We start from the raw sequence: 19,025 nt of genomic DNA on the forward strand, positions 1-19,025 counted from the left end.
TTCAGAATTTTTTCAGTTATTTTATATTTTTTGTTACACATAACTAAAATTACTAAAATCATTTGAATGTATAGCTGGTGTATATTGTTATGACATTAATTAAAGTTTGATCCAAATTCAAATAGTTGGTTAAACCTTAAAATTTCCATACATTTTATCATCGGAAACAAACTAATTAACTTGACATCTCTTAATTTCGGTTGTATTCAAATGAAAATGTCTTTAAGACTATGAAATCTCAAATTTGAGTTTCAATAAAAATTTTCAACATGCTATAAGTAGGAGAAAATGAAAATAACATGTTCTTCCAAAATTAGACAGGCCAATTTTGACTAGCTTGTACATATGGTTGATTTCAGTTTCAGTTAGATAAAGGTAGGTTTGAAAAAGATGATCAAACCCCAACTCCTCAACCCACACCATTCGGTTTCATTACCATTTATATAACTACTGCAACTTCTAAACCAATGGATTCTTTGAAAACTATTGATTAAGACCTTAATTAACAAAACCAGCCAGCTTATCTGAATAACTCCTACCCCAGATGGATTCAACCTTGAAACCATCCTTTGCTTTTTCTCATCATATACCAATTCTGTTAGCTAGTTTTTTGCTTTTATTTCCACCATTTGCTAAAACTAGCTCACTCTATAACTCCTTAGTATACAGCAAATGTGCAAACCAAACACTTACAGCTTCTACTGAGTCTCACTCACAAATCCTGTCTTCTCTCTTTCAAGAATTCTCTCTGCAATCCTCTCATTCCAAGTTCTTTAAAACCACTGCTGGTGATGACAATATTGGCATCTCTGGTCTCTTTCAGTGCAGAGGTGATCTCGGTAACGATGAATGCTATAATTGTGTAAACACACTTCCTAAGGTATCAAACAACATGTGTAAACAAGCTTTTGCAGCTAGAGTTCAACTAAATGGGTGCTATTTCCATTATGAAACTGATGGGTTCGACGACGACGACGACAGCACGCCTAAACATGAATTGCTTCATGAAACATGTAGCGAGAAGAAGGCAGGGGATGGTGGTTTCATAGAGGTAAGGGATGCAGCTTTCATCGCAATGGAAAGTGAAGGGGTGAATGATAAAGGATTTTATGAAGCGGATTATGAACACATGCATGTAATGGCACAGTGTGAAGGTGATTTATGGGGTTGTGATTGTAGTGAATGTGTAGGAATTGCAGTGGAAATTGCTCAGAAGGATTGTGGTAGCTCAGTTTCAGGCCAAGTTTACTTGGACAAATGCTTTTTGAGCTATGCTTATAATTCAAAAGGGAAACCAGGCAATTCATACCCAGGTAAAGCCTAACACGAAATTGCTTTTCTTTCTTTGATTAAATGCTGGTACATGCCTACGAGTGAGACATACATATAGAGTTTAAAGAACTAAACAATTTGCTGTAACATGTTAATAGATTAATTTGATTCAATTTTCTAGCTAGTTTAACTAATTATAATATGTGAAATGAATTTTTCTTTGGAAAAATGCAAATTATTCTAGTATTTGTAAAATTTTTGTATAGCATTTTTTGAGTTATTCATGAAATTTTATACATTTTTATTGGTTAAATTATAATACACAATTGCCTGTAATACCACACTTATCAAAATTGTAATATGCATTTGATAGCAGAAGAAGAGAAAAATGGAAATAATGCTGGGAAAACAGTGGCAATTGTAATGGGAGCAGCAGCAGCTGTGACTGCTGGGTTTATGCTTCTGAAGCTCATGAAATCGAGGTGTAACAAAAATGATGATATATAGTATGTGTTTTCTTTATTTTTGGTGCAACTGTGAATTATTTATATAAAAAATATGTATATAAAATATATAAATTTATATATAAATATTTAATAATTGATAAGTTTATTTTTATTTGAGCTAGAGCTCGACTTTTGTTTTTCTTCATCCTTCTACATTTTCTTGGAGGTTGTTGGACGGCTCTGTGCTATTTTTGCATCGTTACAAGAAATTGTTTTTGGGGATTATAATATTTGGTTTAAAAAACCAAAGCAAGAAAGATTAAAGTAGTTGGGAAAATTAATTTATTAATTGTGGAAAAATAAAGTTGATCAGTTTCTCTCTTTGTTGGAGAAGAATAGCTTACAACAACATGTACTTATTGTCTCATCAAATACCATCGTGTTCTTTGATTCGTATGGTTGGAGACTACCGCCTCGAGGCGTGCACCGGTGATCTAGGTCGTGGCTGGCTAGTTTCTTCTTATTTCAAGCATCCATTCTTGAGGAATATCAAAATTTCATCCTGTGGTTGGGGCAGCTTAGATTACCCAAGATTGTGTTCTTCCGGGCCTATGACTTAAATTCAAAGATTGCACTTGCACTTGGGAATTACAAGTCTCCATCACCATCAGGGATCTTTAAGCAGTATGCATATATGTATTTATGCTAGCTGAAGGTTTTACCAAAGTACAAGGCCTTTCTTCTGACACATATAAATGTTGTCTCCAGCATTGGCCTTTCCCATGAAAATGGAAAAGTAAAACAGTCTGCGAAACAAGATCTCATTACTACTAATTACATTTTTAATTTTTTATTAATATAAGTTTTTTTTTTTAATACAATAAATTTCTTTTGATCTCGGCATTCATTAGTTACATATATATATTATTTACCTAAAAATATATATAAAAGAAATTTTAATATACCTCTTCAATTTATAAATTTCTTAAAATTAAAAATTCATTCTATATTATTATTATTATTATTATTATTATTATTGTTGTTTTATATTATTGCATTATTTTATTTTTCTATGAATTTTTTTATTTTTTTTCTTTATTATGCTATATTTTCATTGGAACAATTTAAATATTTTTAAATTTAAAAATTAAAATTCATTTATTTATAGTTAATTATAACTTTGAAAATCTAATCATGTTAATCATATCATTAAATATTAAAAATTCATTATATATTATTATCTTTTTATTTTGTGATTTTTAATATTTACAATTTTAATTATTGCATTGTTGCATTGCACTGCCAAAGAATTTGTATTCCATACACTAATTATAATTACTTATTGGAAATAGAAAAATATTACAAAAGAAAAAAAAATAAAATAATTCATAACTTAAATTAAAATTTTTATAAAAATGATTATTTATTTATTTTAAATGATTATTTTATTATTATCAATTTTTATTAAAGATTATTGTAAATACTTTCTTTTAAAAGTTGTGGGACCCAACCCTTCTTCTTCCGCTCCTCGCACAGGTCAAATGATAAAATTAATTCATTTAGATAGAAAGTTCAATTTTTTTTTTTTTTTAAAACAAGCAAAGAATAATTGTGGGACCCAACCATTCTTCTTCCTCCCCCTCTTTGATCCCTATCAATCAGCTTTTCTTCCCGATCTCTGACCAAAGATGAACACCTTGATTGGGCCATGTGAAGAGAAGGAGCTTGAGGAACTGAGGAAGCACAATGCTTGATTGTCTCCAATTATTGCTGCATTTCCGTATTGGATCTCAGATTCCCTCTACTGGTGGCACAGTGCAGAACTACCATGAATTAATCCATCTCAGTGCCTGCATGCAAGTCTTCAACATTAGAATTGGGTTGGGCATTGATTATGATGAATCGCCACTCAAATTCGTTCTCAAAAATATTTGAGGCGGGTTGGATGCTCTTCCGGATTACAAAAAATTATCAACTGCGGTTTTGAGAGGTGAGTATGACATGACACTTGCTTCTGTTTGCACTTCGCTCCTCAAAATGCACTCTCAAATTTGTTGAGATTCAAAACAAAATTGTGGTTTTTTGGAAGTGATTCAAGTCGCCTGAAACCAGTATCAGTTTATGGAGTTTTTATTTATTTATTTTTCAAATTATGAGAACTAAAAATTTTCATAATCTTTCTCTTTTTCTTGTAATTTGCTTCTACAATTTTATATTTGTGTTTTTTAAAATAAAATTTTTTAGATGCTTTTAAAAATCTTCAAAATCTTATTTCTAAAAACAACTTCAAAAATCTTAAATTTTAAAATAATAAAATAAATTTTCAATTAAAAATAATAATATTAATTATTTTTTTAAATAAATTTTTAATAAAAAAATTAATGAATCTATAATAATTTTATTATAATCAATGTGAATTTACTGTATCTATTATACATATTGATCAGCCCCGGCACAAAAAGCATGATCCCGGTGGAATTACATCTTTGCCCCGCACGCGGCTGATATTCTGAATCGTTCCCACGCCACAAACTTCCGTATTCAAACGCCAGCATATAAATTCTCGTACTCCCGATATCAGAAGGACAGACCCTGCATCTCCCGCACCAGAATCTTTTCCCTTTTTTTAATTTTACACAATGATTATATTAGTATTAATTTATATATTTTATATATAAATTTACAGTGGAGAATTCTTCAATTCTACTTCACAAAGCACGCTGCATATCAGGTTAGTTTGGGGGACTGCTCTGCTTCTTAACGTCTTCTCTGTCTCTCTCTCTCTCTCTCTCTCTTGTTTTTCCTGTTTGGCTACCAAGAAACTCGGACGGGTTTCCGGCATGTGATACTTAACTATTAGAATTGGAGTTTCGACATAGAACTATTAGAATTGGAGTTTTGACATAGAACTATTAGAATTGGAGTTTAATTAATATTGCTTTGTTGTGTTGTCAAAACAGAGCAATTTCAAAAAAAAACTCAAACTTTTCCCCCCAATACAACCTTCTTTTTTCAATTTTTGGTTTTCGAATTTGTGACATTGTGGTGATGAACTTAATATCGTACAATATAAAGTTTGAGAATTTTTACATGTTTACGGAATTGTGGATTATTTGTATGGTTGCTGAGAAAACATAGACTATGTGAGAGAGTTTGATTTTGATTTTTGGATTTGACGTTTCATCTTTTGGTTTTCAAGCTGTCTGACTGTTAAAGGGCTTTTTTTTTTTTTTTTTTCATTACTACATAGGTTAGAAGCCAGAATGGGAATGTCATAAATAAATACTACCTCATTTTCATTCCCACACAGGGTATGTTATCCAATCCCAGGAATGGGGATCTTCTTTTGCACTTGATAACCTAACAGGTCCTTGGACATTGCCTAGTTTTGACACTGAATGTGTAGTTTGATGGCATTTTATGTCCAAAATATGCCAAGATATTTAGATTAATTTAGCTGAAATGATTTGTTCAGATTCCAATTTCAGACCAGCTGAAAGAACTTCATATTTGTAGGGGGGTCTAATGCATTGCAAGGTTTAGTGAATGCAATGATGGAGATGGATTCTGATGGAGTTGGATTCTGTTATTTGCTCTGCTTTGTTCTTTAAATATCTTGAATGTTTATGATGTGCTTTTTATTTGTGTTTTAGCAAGTCACTAATTGCAAGAGAGTGATCAATGATAAGAAATATCCATGATATTTTTGATACACATATTCCTTGGAATTTTAACAACTCAGTTGCTTTTGAATTTAAAACCGGGTTGTTTTAGATTCAAAGTAATGTTGATTAGGCAACAGCTTCTTCATTATTTTTAGTTGCAAGCTAAGAGGGTATTTGGCGTAGCTTATGAAATTCAACTTATAGTGCTTATAAGCTAATTTGAGCTTTTAAGCATTTAAAATTTAGAGTAGTTAACGTGTTTGATTAAAGTGCTTATAAAGACTAATAAGTACTTCATGTACTTAGTAAAAAATAGCTTATAAGCACATTTATTATTAAAATGACTAAAAAAAAATATTAAATTAGATTTATGATAAAATTTTAAAAATTAAATGAGGATAATATAGTAAAATTTTTAGATAAACTAGCTTATAAGCACTAAAATAAAAAGTTAGGTTCCTTTCAGCTTATTTTTTTTAACTTATAAGTTCAACAATAAGCCCAAAAATTATTATAAACAAACATATCAGTTTAATTTAGAGCTTATAAGCTAGTTTGAATAGCTTATATGTTAAAACAAATACCCTTTAAGAAAGAACTTCAATGTGGTCAACTATATGAATTGGTGCAATATGTCCTAGAACTTCAATATGTTGCACTGATATAAATTGGTTCTTTTTAATTCATTCGGTTTAGATGATTTAATTTAGCATGTAGAGGATATTCATAGAATTTTCAAGAATGATTCAACTATATGCATTCGTCAACTTTGGCTTTTTCAATTATTTGTTTAGATATTGTCCGAAAGTTGACTCTGCTTCAAATTGTGCAAGAATAAAACTTACTTCTAGGGGCTTTGCTAATGCAGGTTATTTTTAATAAGCAGGAGCATGGAATAGAATAAATAAACGACCTGAGTAGTATAAAAACTGAAGAGTTATTCCATATCTTAAATGACGAAGGAGAGAGTTTACAATGCCTTTAAGGCAACAAGAGCTCTAGGCCTTCCTGATGAAGAGGTGAAGCCAGTGCTGAAGGACCTCTTGAAGGTGTTTGATAAGAAATGGGAACTTATAGAAGCAGAAGATTATCGGGCACTCATAGATGCATATTTTGAATCACGGGAAACTAAGGTGCTTTGGTGGCTTTTTTTCAAACCCCCAAGAAAAAATGAAAACTGCTTTTGCACTTTAATAACGCTTTCCTTTGCTATCTCTCTCTGCATAGGTAATTGAAGGTGAGAAAAAGAGTCTTGCAAAAGATGATGTGCCCGAAAAAGCTTCAAAGAGACTGTGTTTTGAAGAGCAGGAAGATCAGTCTTCTTCTACATTGGGTGGCACGTCAGTGACTGGTCTTGAAGTGGGAACTAGGGAATCATCTCAGCTATGCTCTGAATCTAGAAAGGACAGGGGAATTGAATCCAGTTCTTTATTTCCTAATAGACAATTAAATCAGAAAAAGAAGGATCCAATTCGATCCGAAAGGGCTGTTAGAGGTAGAAATTCAACTTCTGGGATGGTATGCCCTCAATATTCTAAACAACCGATTGTTGAATGTGGCTCTTCTAGTCACCAAAGAAAAAATGTTCCCAGTATTTGTCACAGCAGAGAACACATTAAGCAGAGAACTGAACGTATCATAAATGATTCAGCAGATTTTGCGGAACCCACTTCAGCTATTGATCCAGGTACTAGTTTCTCCAAGCTTTTGATAATATCTTATTGTTGTGAATTTCACCACCTGTCTTTGTGTGTTTCGTAGATCATAGCTTGGATGTTCTGTTGCAAACCAAAAATGTGCAATGCATGTCTTTCATTTGTTAGGATTTACAACTGTAGAAAATGGCGAGATATTGATTTTATGATAAGGGAGTAGAAAAGACCTAAAAATTAGCTTTTGCAAGTTCTATTTGTTTTTATTGATTAAGTGTGTCATTTTTTCTTAGTTGCCTTTGCTTCCTTGAGCTTGCTACAAGTATTCGGGTGATTCAAGCCATTTTTATTTTCTTGAAAGAATAAAAATATGTGTACATAGAGCTCTTGCTATTGTAAATGTGAAATGTTAAAAAATGGGAATATTCTCTTCAGATATCATTTTTGCTGTTGCAAGTGTAATTATTATTCTATTCCTGTTGAATTTCATCCGCTGTGTGTCATCAATTTCATCTGCTGTGTATGTCAGCTACTATAAAACTGATTTTTTTTTCCTGACTTGCTAGTGTTTTGTTTAGTTTGTCAGGCTGCTTCAACTAGGGACAAAGTTGTAGGTTACTTGGCATCTCAATGTGATGGTTCAGGTTCAGGATCCAACGACAGTACTCACTGTGCAAGCAACTTTGTAATTGCTTCATCAACCCTGGAAGAAGTGAAAATCTTGCTGAATTGTGACTCAGCAGTTGGACGAGCAAACTTTAAAATTCCAGATTTCAATGCAGTTTTGAAATTTTTGGATGAAAAATATCTAAGGATAGACAAACTTGTCTCACCACAGTTTTCTGTAATGACTTTACTGAAGGATTTGTGTGAATCATATTTAGAATTGGGTACTGTCTCCTGCAATAGGTCAGGCAATAGGTCTATTGCAAATAACTCTTCTTCAGTTAGGAAAGTTGGCAATACCCTTAATAGTATAGGGTCAAACAGAAGGGTTTTCATAACTGGTAATCATAATATGGTTCTGAAAGAGAAGATTACAAAACCCTTAAGGTTTTCTGATTCTCATAATTTGGTAAACAAGCAACAGCAAAGAACTACTTATGATGAGAAGGGGTCCTTCAAAAGGATAAGTGACATAACAAAAGGTGCAGAGAATGTCAAAATTTCATTGATAGATGACATAGGCAATGGGGATCTCCCAAAGTTTACATACATGCCACATAATATAATTTATCAAAATGCTTACATGCAAATTTCACTTGCTCGGATTGCTGATGTGGATTGCTGTTCAAGTTGTTCGGGAGATTGTCTTTCATCTCCATTGCCATGTGCATGTGCTAGTGAAACTGGGGGAGAGTTTGCTTACACACAAAAAGGCCTTCTAAAACAAAAATTTTTAAGAGGTTGTGTTTCTATGAAGCTAGACCCTCAAAAGCACCATTATGTTTTTTGTCAAGATTGTCCATTGGAGAGATCCAAGAATGAGGATATGCCTGAACAATGCAAGGGTCACTTGGTTAGAAAGTTTATTAAAGAATGTTGGAGAAAATGTGGGTGTGACATGAACTGTGGAAATCGAGTGGTACAACGGGGTATCACATGCAGATTGCAGGTTTGATGGTGTTTAAGACCTTTAACCATGGTTATGTTAACAGTTTGCTTTCACAATTGTTACATAGTTGTTGTTAGAATTTTTGGAAGCAACTTGAAGTAGAAATTGCTTTGAAATAACTGCTATGGGTAATTGGTCAAATTCAATACTATGTTGATTTTGACTGAAATTTTTATAGCCTGTGTTTAAGTTTTATGATTTTCAGAGGCTAGTAGCTCAGATGAACACCAGACATCTACACAAAAAAAAAGGGCATTATTATAAGCCTATGACGACTCTTATTTTATCTGTATTTTTCTGAATTTATTTTTCTAGCTCCCTATTTTCTGTGAGAAGACTGATTTCATTAGTAAGTCTTTGATTACTCTAGATGATATGATTTTATGTCCCAGGTATTTTTGACTCGGGAATGTAAAGGCTGGGGCCTTAGAACACTTGAGAACTTGCCGGAAGGGGCCTTTGTTTGTGAATATGTTGGGGAAATACTGACCAACATGGAATTATATGAGCGGAATGAAAATAGTGGCAATGAGAGACATACATATCCAGTTACACTTGATGCAGACTGGGGTTCAGAAAGAATTCTAAGGGATGAAGAAGCACTGTGTTTGGATGCAACTTTTAGTGGAAATGTTGCAAGGTTTATTAATCATAGGTAATGTTGTGTGCAAATACATTTTCCTTGTATGCTGTCTGTAGTTTATTTGTCTTCCTGCCATGTTTTCATATCACCTGCTGCTTTTTTTTTTCTATATATATCTAAATTTAGTGCTAAATTTCTCTGTACCATTCTGTGTTTCCATTCTCGCATTAAAAATAGGCACCTTTCTGAACAAGTAATTAACTGATTTTAGTGCTTGTACTTACCTATGTGGATTTTTAAAATGTTTAACACCTAAAATATGGCTTAGATATTTGTTGCAATGTAAAATGTATAGGGACAGAAATGAGGACATAAATATGCAATTAAGTTTGTGCACTTTCAACTCAACTCAACTCAACTAAGCTTTTATCCCAAAAATTTGGAGTCGGCTTTATAGATTCGCTTTTTCCATTCTGAACGATTTTGGGTTGAATCCTCAGAAATGTGTAATGCTTCTAAGTCATGTTGTACTACTCTCCTCTAAGTCAATTTAGGTCTACCCATTTTTTTCTTTCTATCCTCTAACCTAATGTGCTCTACTTGTCTAACTGGAGCCTCCGTATGTCTACGCTTCACATGACCAAACCACCTCAATCTCCCTTCTCTCAATTTATCTTCAATTGGCACCACTCCTACCTTTTCTCTAATACTCTCATCACGGACTTTATCTAGTCTAGCATGGTCACTCATCCACCTTAACATTCTCATCTCTGCAACTCTTATCTTAGATGCATGCGACTCTTTCAGTGCCCAACACTCACTACCATATAACATAATCGGTCGTATGGCTGTACGGTAAAATTTTCCTTTCAATTTATTAGGAATCTTACGATCACATAAAACTCCCGTGGCACGTCTCCACTTCAACCATCCGGCTTTAATCCTATGACTAACATCCTCCTCACATCCCCCATCTACTTGAAGGACATCTACTTGAAGGACTGAGCCTAGATATTTAAAGTGATTACTTTGTAGTTTGCGCTTAGCCGGTCCCAAGCCCGGATAAAGGAGGAGGGTTGCGGTAGGTGACAACCAGCGTAAAAATTTCGTCACACCTTATGATATGGATTCAAATGAAAAGTTTGTGCACTTTGAAAAACAATAAATTAGACAAGAGCAAATTTGTTACAGGAGAAACAATAAAATTGAGGGAAGCTTTATATGAGGTTAGGAATGACATGAACATCTCTTTCTCGCTTTGAAATGGCATATTTGTTAAAGAAATTAATCATTATTTGGAATAGAGGATTAATTTAGTTTTGTTGTTGCCAAATATGAATAATGAATGAAATTGTTTATTTGTTCATTTTGTAAGATTATCCTTGTCTTTTTCAATTGAGATTGACTTGAAGAATTTCAATGTTTACTTGTGAATGTTGATGCGGAATGGGCTTGATTTGACACTGATTTATGCTGCAATGGACTAAAATCTCTTTAATCAGTGTATCACTGCTCCTACATTTACCAATTTGATTATTCTCTATCATTAGCAGTATTTGAGTGTGCTTTTTACAGATGTGGTGATGCAAATTTGATTGATATTCCAGTAGAAGTAGAGACTCCTGATCGGCACTATTACCATGTAAGGATTATTGTGGCTTTAGTTGCACATACTCATATTGCCTTAATGCTTCATGGGAATGAAAATTTTCAAGAGCTTGCTTGTGATCCTAATGCAGCTTGCATTTTTTACTACAAGAGAAGTGAGCGCATTGGAAGAACTGACTTGGGTAAGTGGGACTTAGTAGTATTTGATTATACTTTTCATTTGAAAAATATTTGCTGCATATGGTCTTGGAATGCAATTTGTACTCTTTCATTGTTTGAAGTCAGATCTGCAAACTTATCAAACAAGCAAAAGAGCCAGGTCTGCATTAATCCAAAAAATGATGCAAGCAAACCTATGGTAGAAAGAAGTTAATTGGAAGAGAAAAATCAAAGTGATTATGTTTTTTTTTTTCCCTGAACTATGTCCAGTTTGGATATGCAAGCATAGTTATTAAAGACTCAAGGCGCATTAAGACGCCAAGGGGTCTTGGAGCCTAGGTACAAGGCGCAGGTATGCACCTGAGGGAGGTGAGGAGCAAAAGTAAAAAAAATTTAAGAAGTCCATAAAAGTCAAATAAATGTGATACTTTTTCCTTTTTCCTTCGGCATATATCTTGAAATAGATGTAGATATTATATTTTTTTAAAAAAGATAATAATAGAGTGGTAGTGTTGAAAATGAAAATATGGGAGGTTTGCGATCTTGGGTTTGCTGGTTTGATGAGATTTTGATAACCAGTTATCACCAGCGATACTAATTTTAAAAACTTTCTAGTACATCAATATAGGATTCTTATAGATCGACGAACATCAAGTTTAAGTTGTAGTGTTTTTTGCCAATAGAAGTACTGACTAAAGATGGAAAAAAAAGAAGGCATGCTTTTCTAGAGCCTTGTGCCTAGAACAAAGGTGCATACTTAGGCACATAAGGTGCTTGGGTTGGAGCCTATTGAGCCTTGAGCTTGATGCGTGCTTGAGACGTGCCTTTAATAACTATGTATGCAAGTTATGGTGAGTTTTTGCCTTTCCAGATTAGAGAGATGTTTGCCAGCCCGGGTTCTCATTATATCTAAACTTGATAGAACAGTCCATGAACAATCTGCAAAAGGTAGGGTGGGCGGTGGGGTCCTGTGGAGGGTAGAAAGATAGGTTGGGTTAATTAAAAGGAGTGCACATTGAGGTTTTTCTTGGTTTCATTGGAGAATGAATGCTGAAGAAATTTTCAGATATACTAATTTGGATTATTTCAGAATTAGTGGTACTTTGGGCCATTAATCGTTTTGGACATTTTATAAATACCTCTTGAAGGCTGAGAGCTCTAAAAAAACCTTGAAAGCACGCATCATAGTATATAGCTATGTTAATTGTTGCTTAAGCATTTGATTTTTACTATTTTGACAACGATGTGTACTGGTAGATATGCTTACATCAGGCTATTAAAGAGAATGTTCATAGAATCTTCCTGAGTGCTGAATAGGCTCTAAATGCTGTTCAATGTTGCACTTATAGTCACTACCTAGATGTCAGCTTGTTTAGTTCTGTTTATATCTTGCTGTTATCTGTCTGTTGTAGGTGCCTTTCATCATTTTGTTCATAGTTTCATTTCCTGAGCAAGATTTAAATATGTTTTCATTTATCCATAATTGTTATATGGCTAGGCACTTTTGCTGATGATCCATCAGCCTTGGTGTAAAAAGTGAAGTACAATAATCAATTGAAAAATGGACCAAGTTTCTGAATTGTGAAACCTGCTGGTTGATGTGATCGATAGTCCAGATGTGACAGATGTTCTAGATCCTTTCCATTAAAAGTTTTATGCTTGGTCATCTCATGAAATATTTTATTTTACGTGATGGAGAATTGCTCTGAAGTTGAAACTTATTGAAATATGTCAAGGCAATTTCCATGATTTTTTTTTTTTGCAGGATTATGGTATTGACTTTGATGATCATGATCACCCAATAAAGGCATTTCAATGTTGTTGTGGAAGCGAATCTTGCCGACATGTGAAAACAAAAAGGTTAGAATAATCTAGTTTAATTGTCAGTGAATACTGAATAGAAGATGAGTGCTTGGTATTTGTCATCTTACTCAGCTAGAAGGATCTTATTTTATTCTTTATGCTGTTCATGACTATGATTTATTTCTAGGCGCACGAATTCAATCACACGCAGATGAGGTGACCTGTAGAGAAATGAATACACACCGATGATGGATTTAGCAGCCTAACATCTTCATGCAAAGCTCGATAATGGTAGTGGTTAGCCAATAGAATTGGTTAATTAAAGAACTTAGGAGACAATCACATTTCGAGTTAAAAGATTCACAGCATTGTAGATTGTAGAGGAAAGGAGTAGTTTTTGGGTCACGCATCTAATTGGGGTGGGTTGTTTTGGAGACGAATGCCTTTGGTTTCTGTGAGGCTTTTGCAGGTGCATATTTGGACAGTTTCATAGAGAAGCGGTTGAATAAAAGAAAAACAAGAATGCTAGTTTTGTCAAAAGCAACGTATTGGCTCTTAGGATTTGCAAGGAAAATCCCAGAAATTAGAATGCTTAGTTTTGTAATGCACTGAGAAAATTGACCTATGAAGAACCAATGGCGCAATGTTAAATGATATTTATTTTTCGTTTCTGTTATTTTTTTATCGTTATCCTTTCCTTTTAAATTTTTTTATTTGTTTTAAAGAATATATTTTTTTGAAAATTTTATTTTCGTTTGTTCGTGTTTGTGATGTATGGAGTTATTGGTTAATGAAAAATATCTCTCTTTTTAAAATGTAGTTTTGTTTTATTTGAATTGAGGAAAATGGAGAGAAGAGAAAATAAAAGAAATTTGATTTCTTTAAATTCCTTTGTTTGGACATCAAATAGAAGGGAGAATTGAAGAGAAAGGAGGGGAAATGAGAAGAAATAAAGAGAAATTTTAACTCAAAATATTTTTCTTCAAATTAGTGGGAAATAGAGAAAAATGGAGAGAAATGATGATTAAAATACATAAATATCCTTCTAAAATATAAACTTAAAAAAGATAATGAGTTAATAGTATTTCTCCTATAGGAGAAATTGTATTTTTTTCCCTATTCTAGTAACCTATCTAAATAATAGAGAGTAAATTAAATTTACTTTCTTTTCTTTTCTCTTCATTTTCTCTCTTTAATTTCTTCTAATTTTCCTTGCCAAGTAAAGGATCCAAACAAAAGGTTAGGCTCAGGGCTTGGCTCACTATTTCTGGGGATGGTCTTTGAGGCGTTGGTATCTTGCATGGCCTCCTGTTTTTTCTTGGTCTTCCAAAGTCCTCGGAATGCTATTCTCTATTTGTTTTGTCTCTACCATGGTTAAGGTTAGTTTTGGGGTTGGGCTGTAGCGGGTTCTAAGATCTTGTCCCTTCATTGAGTTATGGGTTTGGAACTGTTTGTGGGCTGAGTTTCATTTGTTGTTTCAAGCTCGTTGTAGCCTATGGTTTTGGGTTAACTCATGTAATGCTTGCTTCTTAATGAAATACTATTATCTTAAAAAAAAAAAAAAAGGCAAAATTGCATCGTTTTCTCCATTCCCTTTATATCCTCTTCGTTTCTTCCCCCAAGACTCGAACAACAATTACGTCAAGACTATAGAAGAACAGCTCTTAGCCTTGCAACTTTTCCACGCAACCTTCATTCCCTTCCTTTTAACGCCAATGGCTCCGAGGAAATGCTTCTTTCCAACGTTATAGCCCCATGGCCCAACAAAAAAGACAAAGTCACTTCCAAAGAATAAGTTTCCGTTTCCATAGTTAACAATTAAATTTAGAAACATGAAAGAGTCGGTAATTATAGTAAAAGTAGCTATGGAGCTGCTAATTATACAATAGTACCTTCATGCCAAATTCCATTGGTTTTTCATTATACTACAATATAATTATAGTGAAAATTGCGAAACTTGCCTCTGTAAGAGAAATAGTGAACCCTTGAGTTCAAATAAAGAAATAAGTTAATCCACCTTAGTTATGTACCTTTTGACTCTTTTTTCTCTCTCTAAATTTTCTCTCCCTAAAAACTCTCTCAAAACAAAAATAGCTTTGGGAAGTGATTGCTCCCTTGCTAACAAGCCTTCCCTCCCTTCCTTTCTCCTTCCTTGTCACATCTTCCTTCCTTCTTTTTGTGTGACTTAGACCGCTAGTTTATAAATGGTTTTATAAGTTTGATTTAGTCTACCTAGATATTAACAAAACTTTTATATGCCACATCTCTCCTCGAGCTTTACAGGGTCTCTTTCAATCTATATTCCTAGATAGCTCACTAGTCATTAACCTGATTTCATTTTATTTTTTTAAGCTATATAGACATTGAATATATCAAGAGTGCTAGAAATCAATTTATTTGGTGTCACGACCCAACCTATGGATCGGACCGGTACTAGGACCTGAGCTGGCATAAAACCTCAAAGGTCTGTAATAAGTCTTACTGTTCCCAAACTTATAACCGGACCCATAATTTAGGCTCTACATGCATATAAAATAATTTAAATTAAAATATGATAATTTTATTTCGGGCCAATTTAATCCAATAATTATTAGAAACTCAAATTAGGAGAGCCCAGCTCAACCCAATTACATCATTTACAAATTGTTTAAGTATCATACAAATCTTTATTTATTAATCTTAAAAATTTAAATTAACACAATTCCTAACAGGGTCTATACTACTGCCAACACATGCGGAGTTATAAATTACAAATTTAGAGAATAATAATACAATTAAGTAATTATTGATAATCTGTCAAAAAAGAAGCAGGTAATTCTGAAAAAGGTCTCCTCCTATAGCTTGGAAAAATAAGGTAAACAAGAGTGAGCGTTCGACTTAGAGAGTAAAATACCAATTTTAACTATAATTTCTATAGCTACCTAGAGCTAATGCATTCTAAGGAGTAGAATGCAACACCATCGAAATTTTCATACACATCACATCATAACTGCAAAAAGGCAATTTGGAGCACTCACATACCTAATAATGTTCAAACAATACATATATGGGAGTTGATCCCCTATACAGCTCTCTTAATCCAACCTCTGCCAGCGAGTGTCTCTCAAGTCGGAATTTTGTTTGATAAACCAAATGTGAGGGCTAGCGAGATTATCTCGAGCCGTGCCTACCTCGACTTATCCATAAAGGACCTGGTCTCAGCGAGTATCTCTCAAGCTGCGTCTACTCGTCCTATCCATATCCAATACCACATTACACGCACACCAACGCACGCACACGGCTCCAAATTACCACAAACAACATCCATGGCACTTTATCAATTAAGAACGCAATATAAAATGTGCCTAGTATTTAACTACATAGATACATATTTATAGTGATGCATGGGCATGCTTAAACATTTAATAATATTGAAATTATAATTAAAATTAATATTTTACTCAGATTTAAACCGAGGTCACTGTGGTGGCTGGGCGGAGGATGAAGGCTCCCCTGGCTCACCTGATAATTTCATTACAATTATTTAATATATTTGACTCAACACAAGCTTAAAAAGAACCAAAGACGCCCTAAATCATGCCGAAAATTCGGCAGAGTCTTCCCTATACCTAGGACTTACCCAACCTGCAAAATGATTCAAAATACACTTCTCTATCTACAACTCACATAATCACAACTCAATCACATCACATGGCCCCTCCCGGGCCAATCCAAATAGTCAACAACTATAATTGGAAAATTATAATTTAGCCCCTATAACTAACCCTTTTGCAAAAACTACCCAAGTGAGCTCTAAAAATTTTAAAATTTTGTTTTGCGGTCCTTAGCAATATTATAGAGCTAACGCAAAAGGAATTATAATTTTCTAATCACTCATGAATATTTTATGAATTTTATTCTAACCCAGTATAAGGCAAATTTTGACCAACGTAGAGTTCGGGTTTACCTATGCCAAATTTGACACCTGAAACGTGTCCGGAACATATGAAAATGCTAGGATTGACTGTAATATCGTTCACGTTCTGAGACAGACCACTAGGCAGTCGGATCTGACTAAAAATGTGGTTCCGGCGCCGGTGAGCTATCCTCAATCCGATTTGACCTAAATTAAGTCCAAATTTTATTAATAATTATCATAAAATTATTTTTTAATTTTGAGAATTGAAAAAGTTCGAAAATCTAACCAAGCGATTTGGACCGTTCGATTATTGTCTTTTTTAAACGGTGTCCAATCGGAGCGGGACCGGTCCTATCTTGAAGATTTCGCCGTCCTGAGCCCATTGGTAGTTTCGGATTTTTGATCTGACGGTTGGATCGCAGGAAAAATGGCTGAAAAGTCCACTACCGTCACTTTCTCTCTCCTCTTTCTCTCTCTTCGTTTCTTGACTGAAACTTCATCATTCCGGGCATGGTTAGTCGAAAAATAGAGCTGAGTTTGTGAGGAGTTGATGGCAGCTTGGATCATCGGTGTTGGTGGCCGGAATCGACCGAAAAACGACCTGAATTTCTCTCTCTCTCTTCTTTTTCTTCCCTTTCTTCTCTCTCTCTCTCTTCCTCCCTGCCGCCTGTTGCCGTGGCTGCCTCTACATGACGTCATCCTGCGATGGGGGAGTCCCACCGGCGCTGGTGCTGGCCGGCTAGCCAAAAAATGAGAGAGAGAAACTGAGGGGGAGGGGGTGACGCAGGAGAGGAGGAAAGGGGGGTGGGGTTTTTTTTTAACTTTTAATTTTATTGAAATCCCTGAACTTTTCTTATTTTTTCACATAGGTCCTTAATCTTTCTTTAATACATTTAAATTGATAATAATAACAATTTTAATGATAATAATAATAATAATTAAATTAATGACCTGTTAATAATATAAAATAATATTTTATTAAACATTTAATATGGATGTTTAAAACTAGACATATAAATAAATAATAATAATGATAAAAATAATAATACATGTAAAAATAATACCCATTTAATAAAAATTACCTTTGTAAAATATTAATTTAAATTCATGAATAAAATATTAATAAATTATTAGCTCAATGAAAGAAAAATAATAAAAAAATATATTTATTTGAAAAATTGAGTTGTTACATTTGGAGTTTTGAATATGCTTAGTTACTCTTGTACTTATTTGTTTTGTTTGAATAAAATTTGTCTTCCATTAAAAAAATGTTAGGGACCACCACAAAAATTTGATAAAATTATGGGTCTCCACTAGATTGGGTTTTGTTTGGAATTGAGTTTCAAAATTAAAAAAAAAATGATTTTCATAAAAATATAATTTTAAATGCTATTGAAAGATAATTTTAAAAAAATTATTTTGTTATTTTAATATTTTTATGATTAACATACTAAATTTAATTTTTAATTGACTTTTAATGCTCTTCAATTTATATATATATATATATATATATATATATATATATATTTGAATATTAGTCAGAACTATTTATATACCATAAAAAAAAAAAAAAAGAATGTACAAGGAAATGGAATTCTGCTCAATTGAATTGGAAGTTTAAACTATGGGAAGAGGATTATGCGACTCTGCATAAAGTGATCTCCAATGCACTGTGGCCTGAGAAAATGCAGAATATTACCGATTCTGCAAGATAAATTTCTGTATTGATATTGGTTTATGTTAGGCCATCCCTATTACCAAACTCTAAATAAAGCTTCTCTCAAGCATTTCTAGAAAGGTTAGCTGTGGGGACATGGCGTCATCATGTATTTTATTTGCTTCAATACTTTCCCCATAGCATGGTGCTGTAATTTAAATTAAAAAACTCACAAAGTTAGGTCATCACTCATCACTAATCACGGACATGGTTTCTTTTCTGCATACCTTTTTAAATTCTTGGGGATGATCCCATTGCTACTCACTATGTGGCACGAGCACCATCAGAGAAACAAAAACAAATCACTTTACCAGGTTTATATGAATAAAAATATGAATATAATATCTTGTGCAGCAAACCAGTGACGGAGCCATATGGGGACTAGAGCAGTTGATGACTTCCTAAGCAAGCCCATATCTCTCAACAACCTTCCACCACTACATTTTTTAATTAAAAATATTTAAAATTAGTATAAATTGTAATTGAATATTATTTATTATAATTATCAATTTACAATAAAAATATTTAATTTAATATTATTTTTACTGTGCTTTGAAATATGTTTTGTTAATTTTTTTTGGAAAATTAATGAATACATTGAATTAAT

The 19,025-nt window shown here is 33.4% G+C and overlaps 2 protein-coding genes across 5 annotated transcripts; both read left to right on the forward strand.

The window, feature by feature from the left end:
- Positions 1–484: 484 nt before the first annotated feature.
- Positions 485–1,872, forward strand: LOC110643255 (plasmodesmata-located protein 2-like). The gene is made up of 2 exons (XM_021795573.2): positions 485–1,313; positions 1,649–1,872. Exons 1-2 carry the CDS (start codon positions 545–547, stop codon positions 1,777–1,779), a joined length of 900 nt encoding a protein of 299 aa, XP_021651265.2. The 5' UTR covers positions 485–544; the 3' UTR covers positions 1,780–1,872.
- A 2,297-nt stretch (positions 1,873–4,169) lies between these two features.
- On the forward strand, positions 4,170–13,479 carry LOC110643257 (histone-lysine N-methyltransferase SUVR4). Of its 4 annotated transcripts, none has more exons than XM_058146666.1 (9): positions 4,170–4,449; positions 6,252–6,516; positions 6,611–7,070; positions 7,602–8,650; positions 9,043–9,305; positions 10,809–10,875; positions 10,973–11,023; positions 12,766–12,860; positions 12,991–13,479. In XM_058146666.1, exons 2-9 carry the CDS (start codon positions 6,337–6,339, stop codon positions 13,016–13,018), a joined length of 2,193 nt encoding a protein of 730 aa, XP_058002649.1. In that variant the 5' UTR covers positions 4,170–4,449; positions 6,252–6,336; the 3' UTR covers positions 13,019–13,479. The 4 variants fall into 4 exon arrangements, with proteins under 4 accessions (XP_058002649.1, XP_058002648.1, XP_058002651.1 ...); XM_058146665.1 differs by having other exon boundaries at positions 6,270–6,516; XM_058146668.1 differs by having other exon boundaries at positions 6,270–6,516; positions 7,614–8,650.
- The last annotated feature ends 5,546 nt before the right edge of the window (positions 13,480–19,025 follow it).

Source organism: Hevea brasiliensis, chromosome 5, assembly GCF_030052815.1.
Source record: "Hevea brasiliensis isolate MT/VB/25A 57/8 chromosome 5, ASM3005281v1, whole genome shotgun sequence".
Classification (NCBI taxonomy): domain Eukaryota; kingdom Viridiplantae; phylum Streptophyta; class Magnoliopsida; order Malpighiales; family Euphorbiaceae; genus Hevea; species Hevea brasiliensis.

Excerpts from the sequence above, each read along its gene's own strand:
- LOC110643255 (XM_021795573.2), top strand. The coding sequence starts at position 545 with ATGGATTCAACCTTGAAACCATCCTTTGCTTTTTCTCATCATATACCA. Across the intron at positions 1,314-1,648 it reads ACCAGGCAATTCATACCCAG|AAGAAGAGAAAAATGGAAAT; the intron begins GTAAAGCCTAAC and ends ATTTGATAGCAG.
- LOC110643257 (XM_058146666.1), top strand. The coding sequence starts at position 6,337 with ATGACGAAGGAGAGAGTTTACAATGCCTTTAAGGCAACAAGAGCTCTA. Across the intron at positions 6,517-6,610 it reads TTGAATCACGGGAAACTAAG|GTAATTGAAGGTGAGAAAAA; the intron begins GTGCTTTGGTGG and ends CTCTCTGCATAG. Across the intron at positions 11,024-12,765 it reads CATTGGAAGAACTGACTTGG|GATTATGGTATTGACTTTGA; the intron begins GTAAGTGGGACT and ends TTTTTTTTGCAG.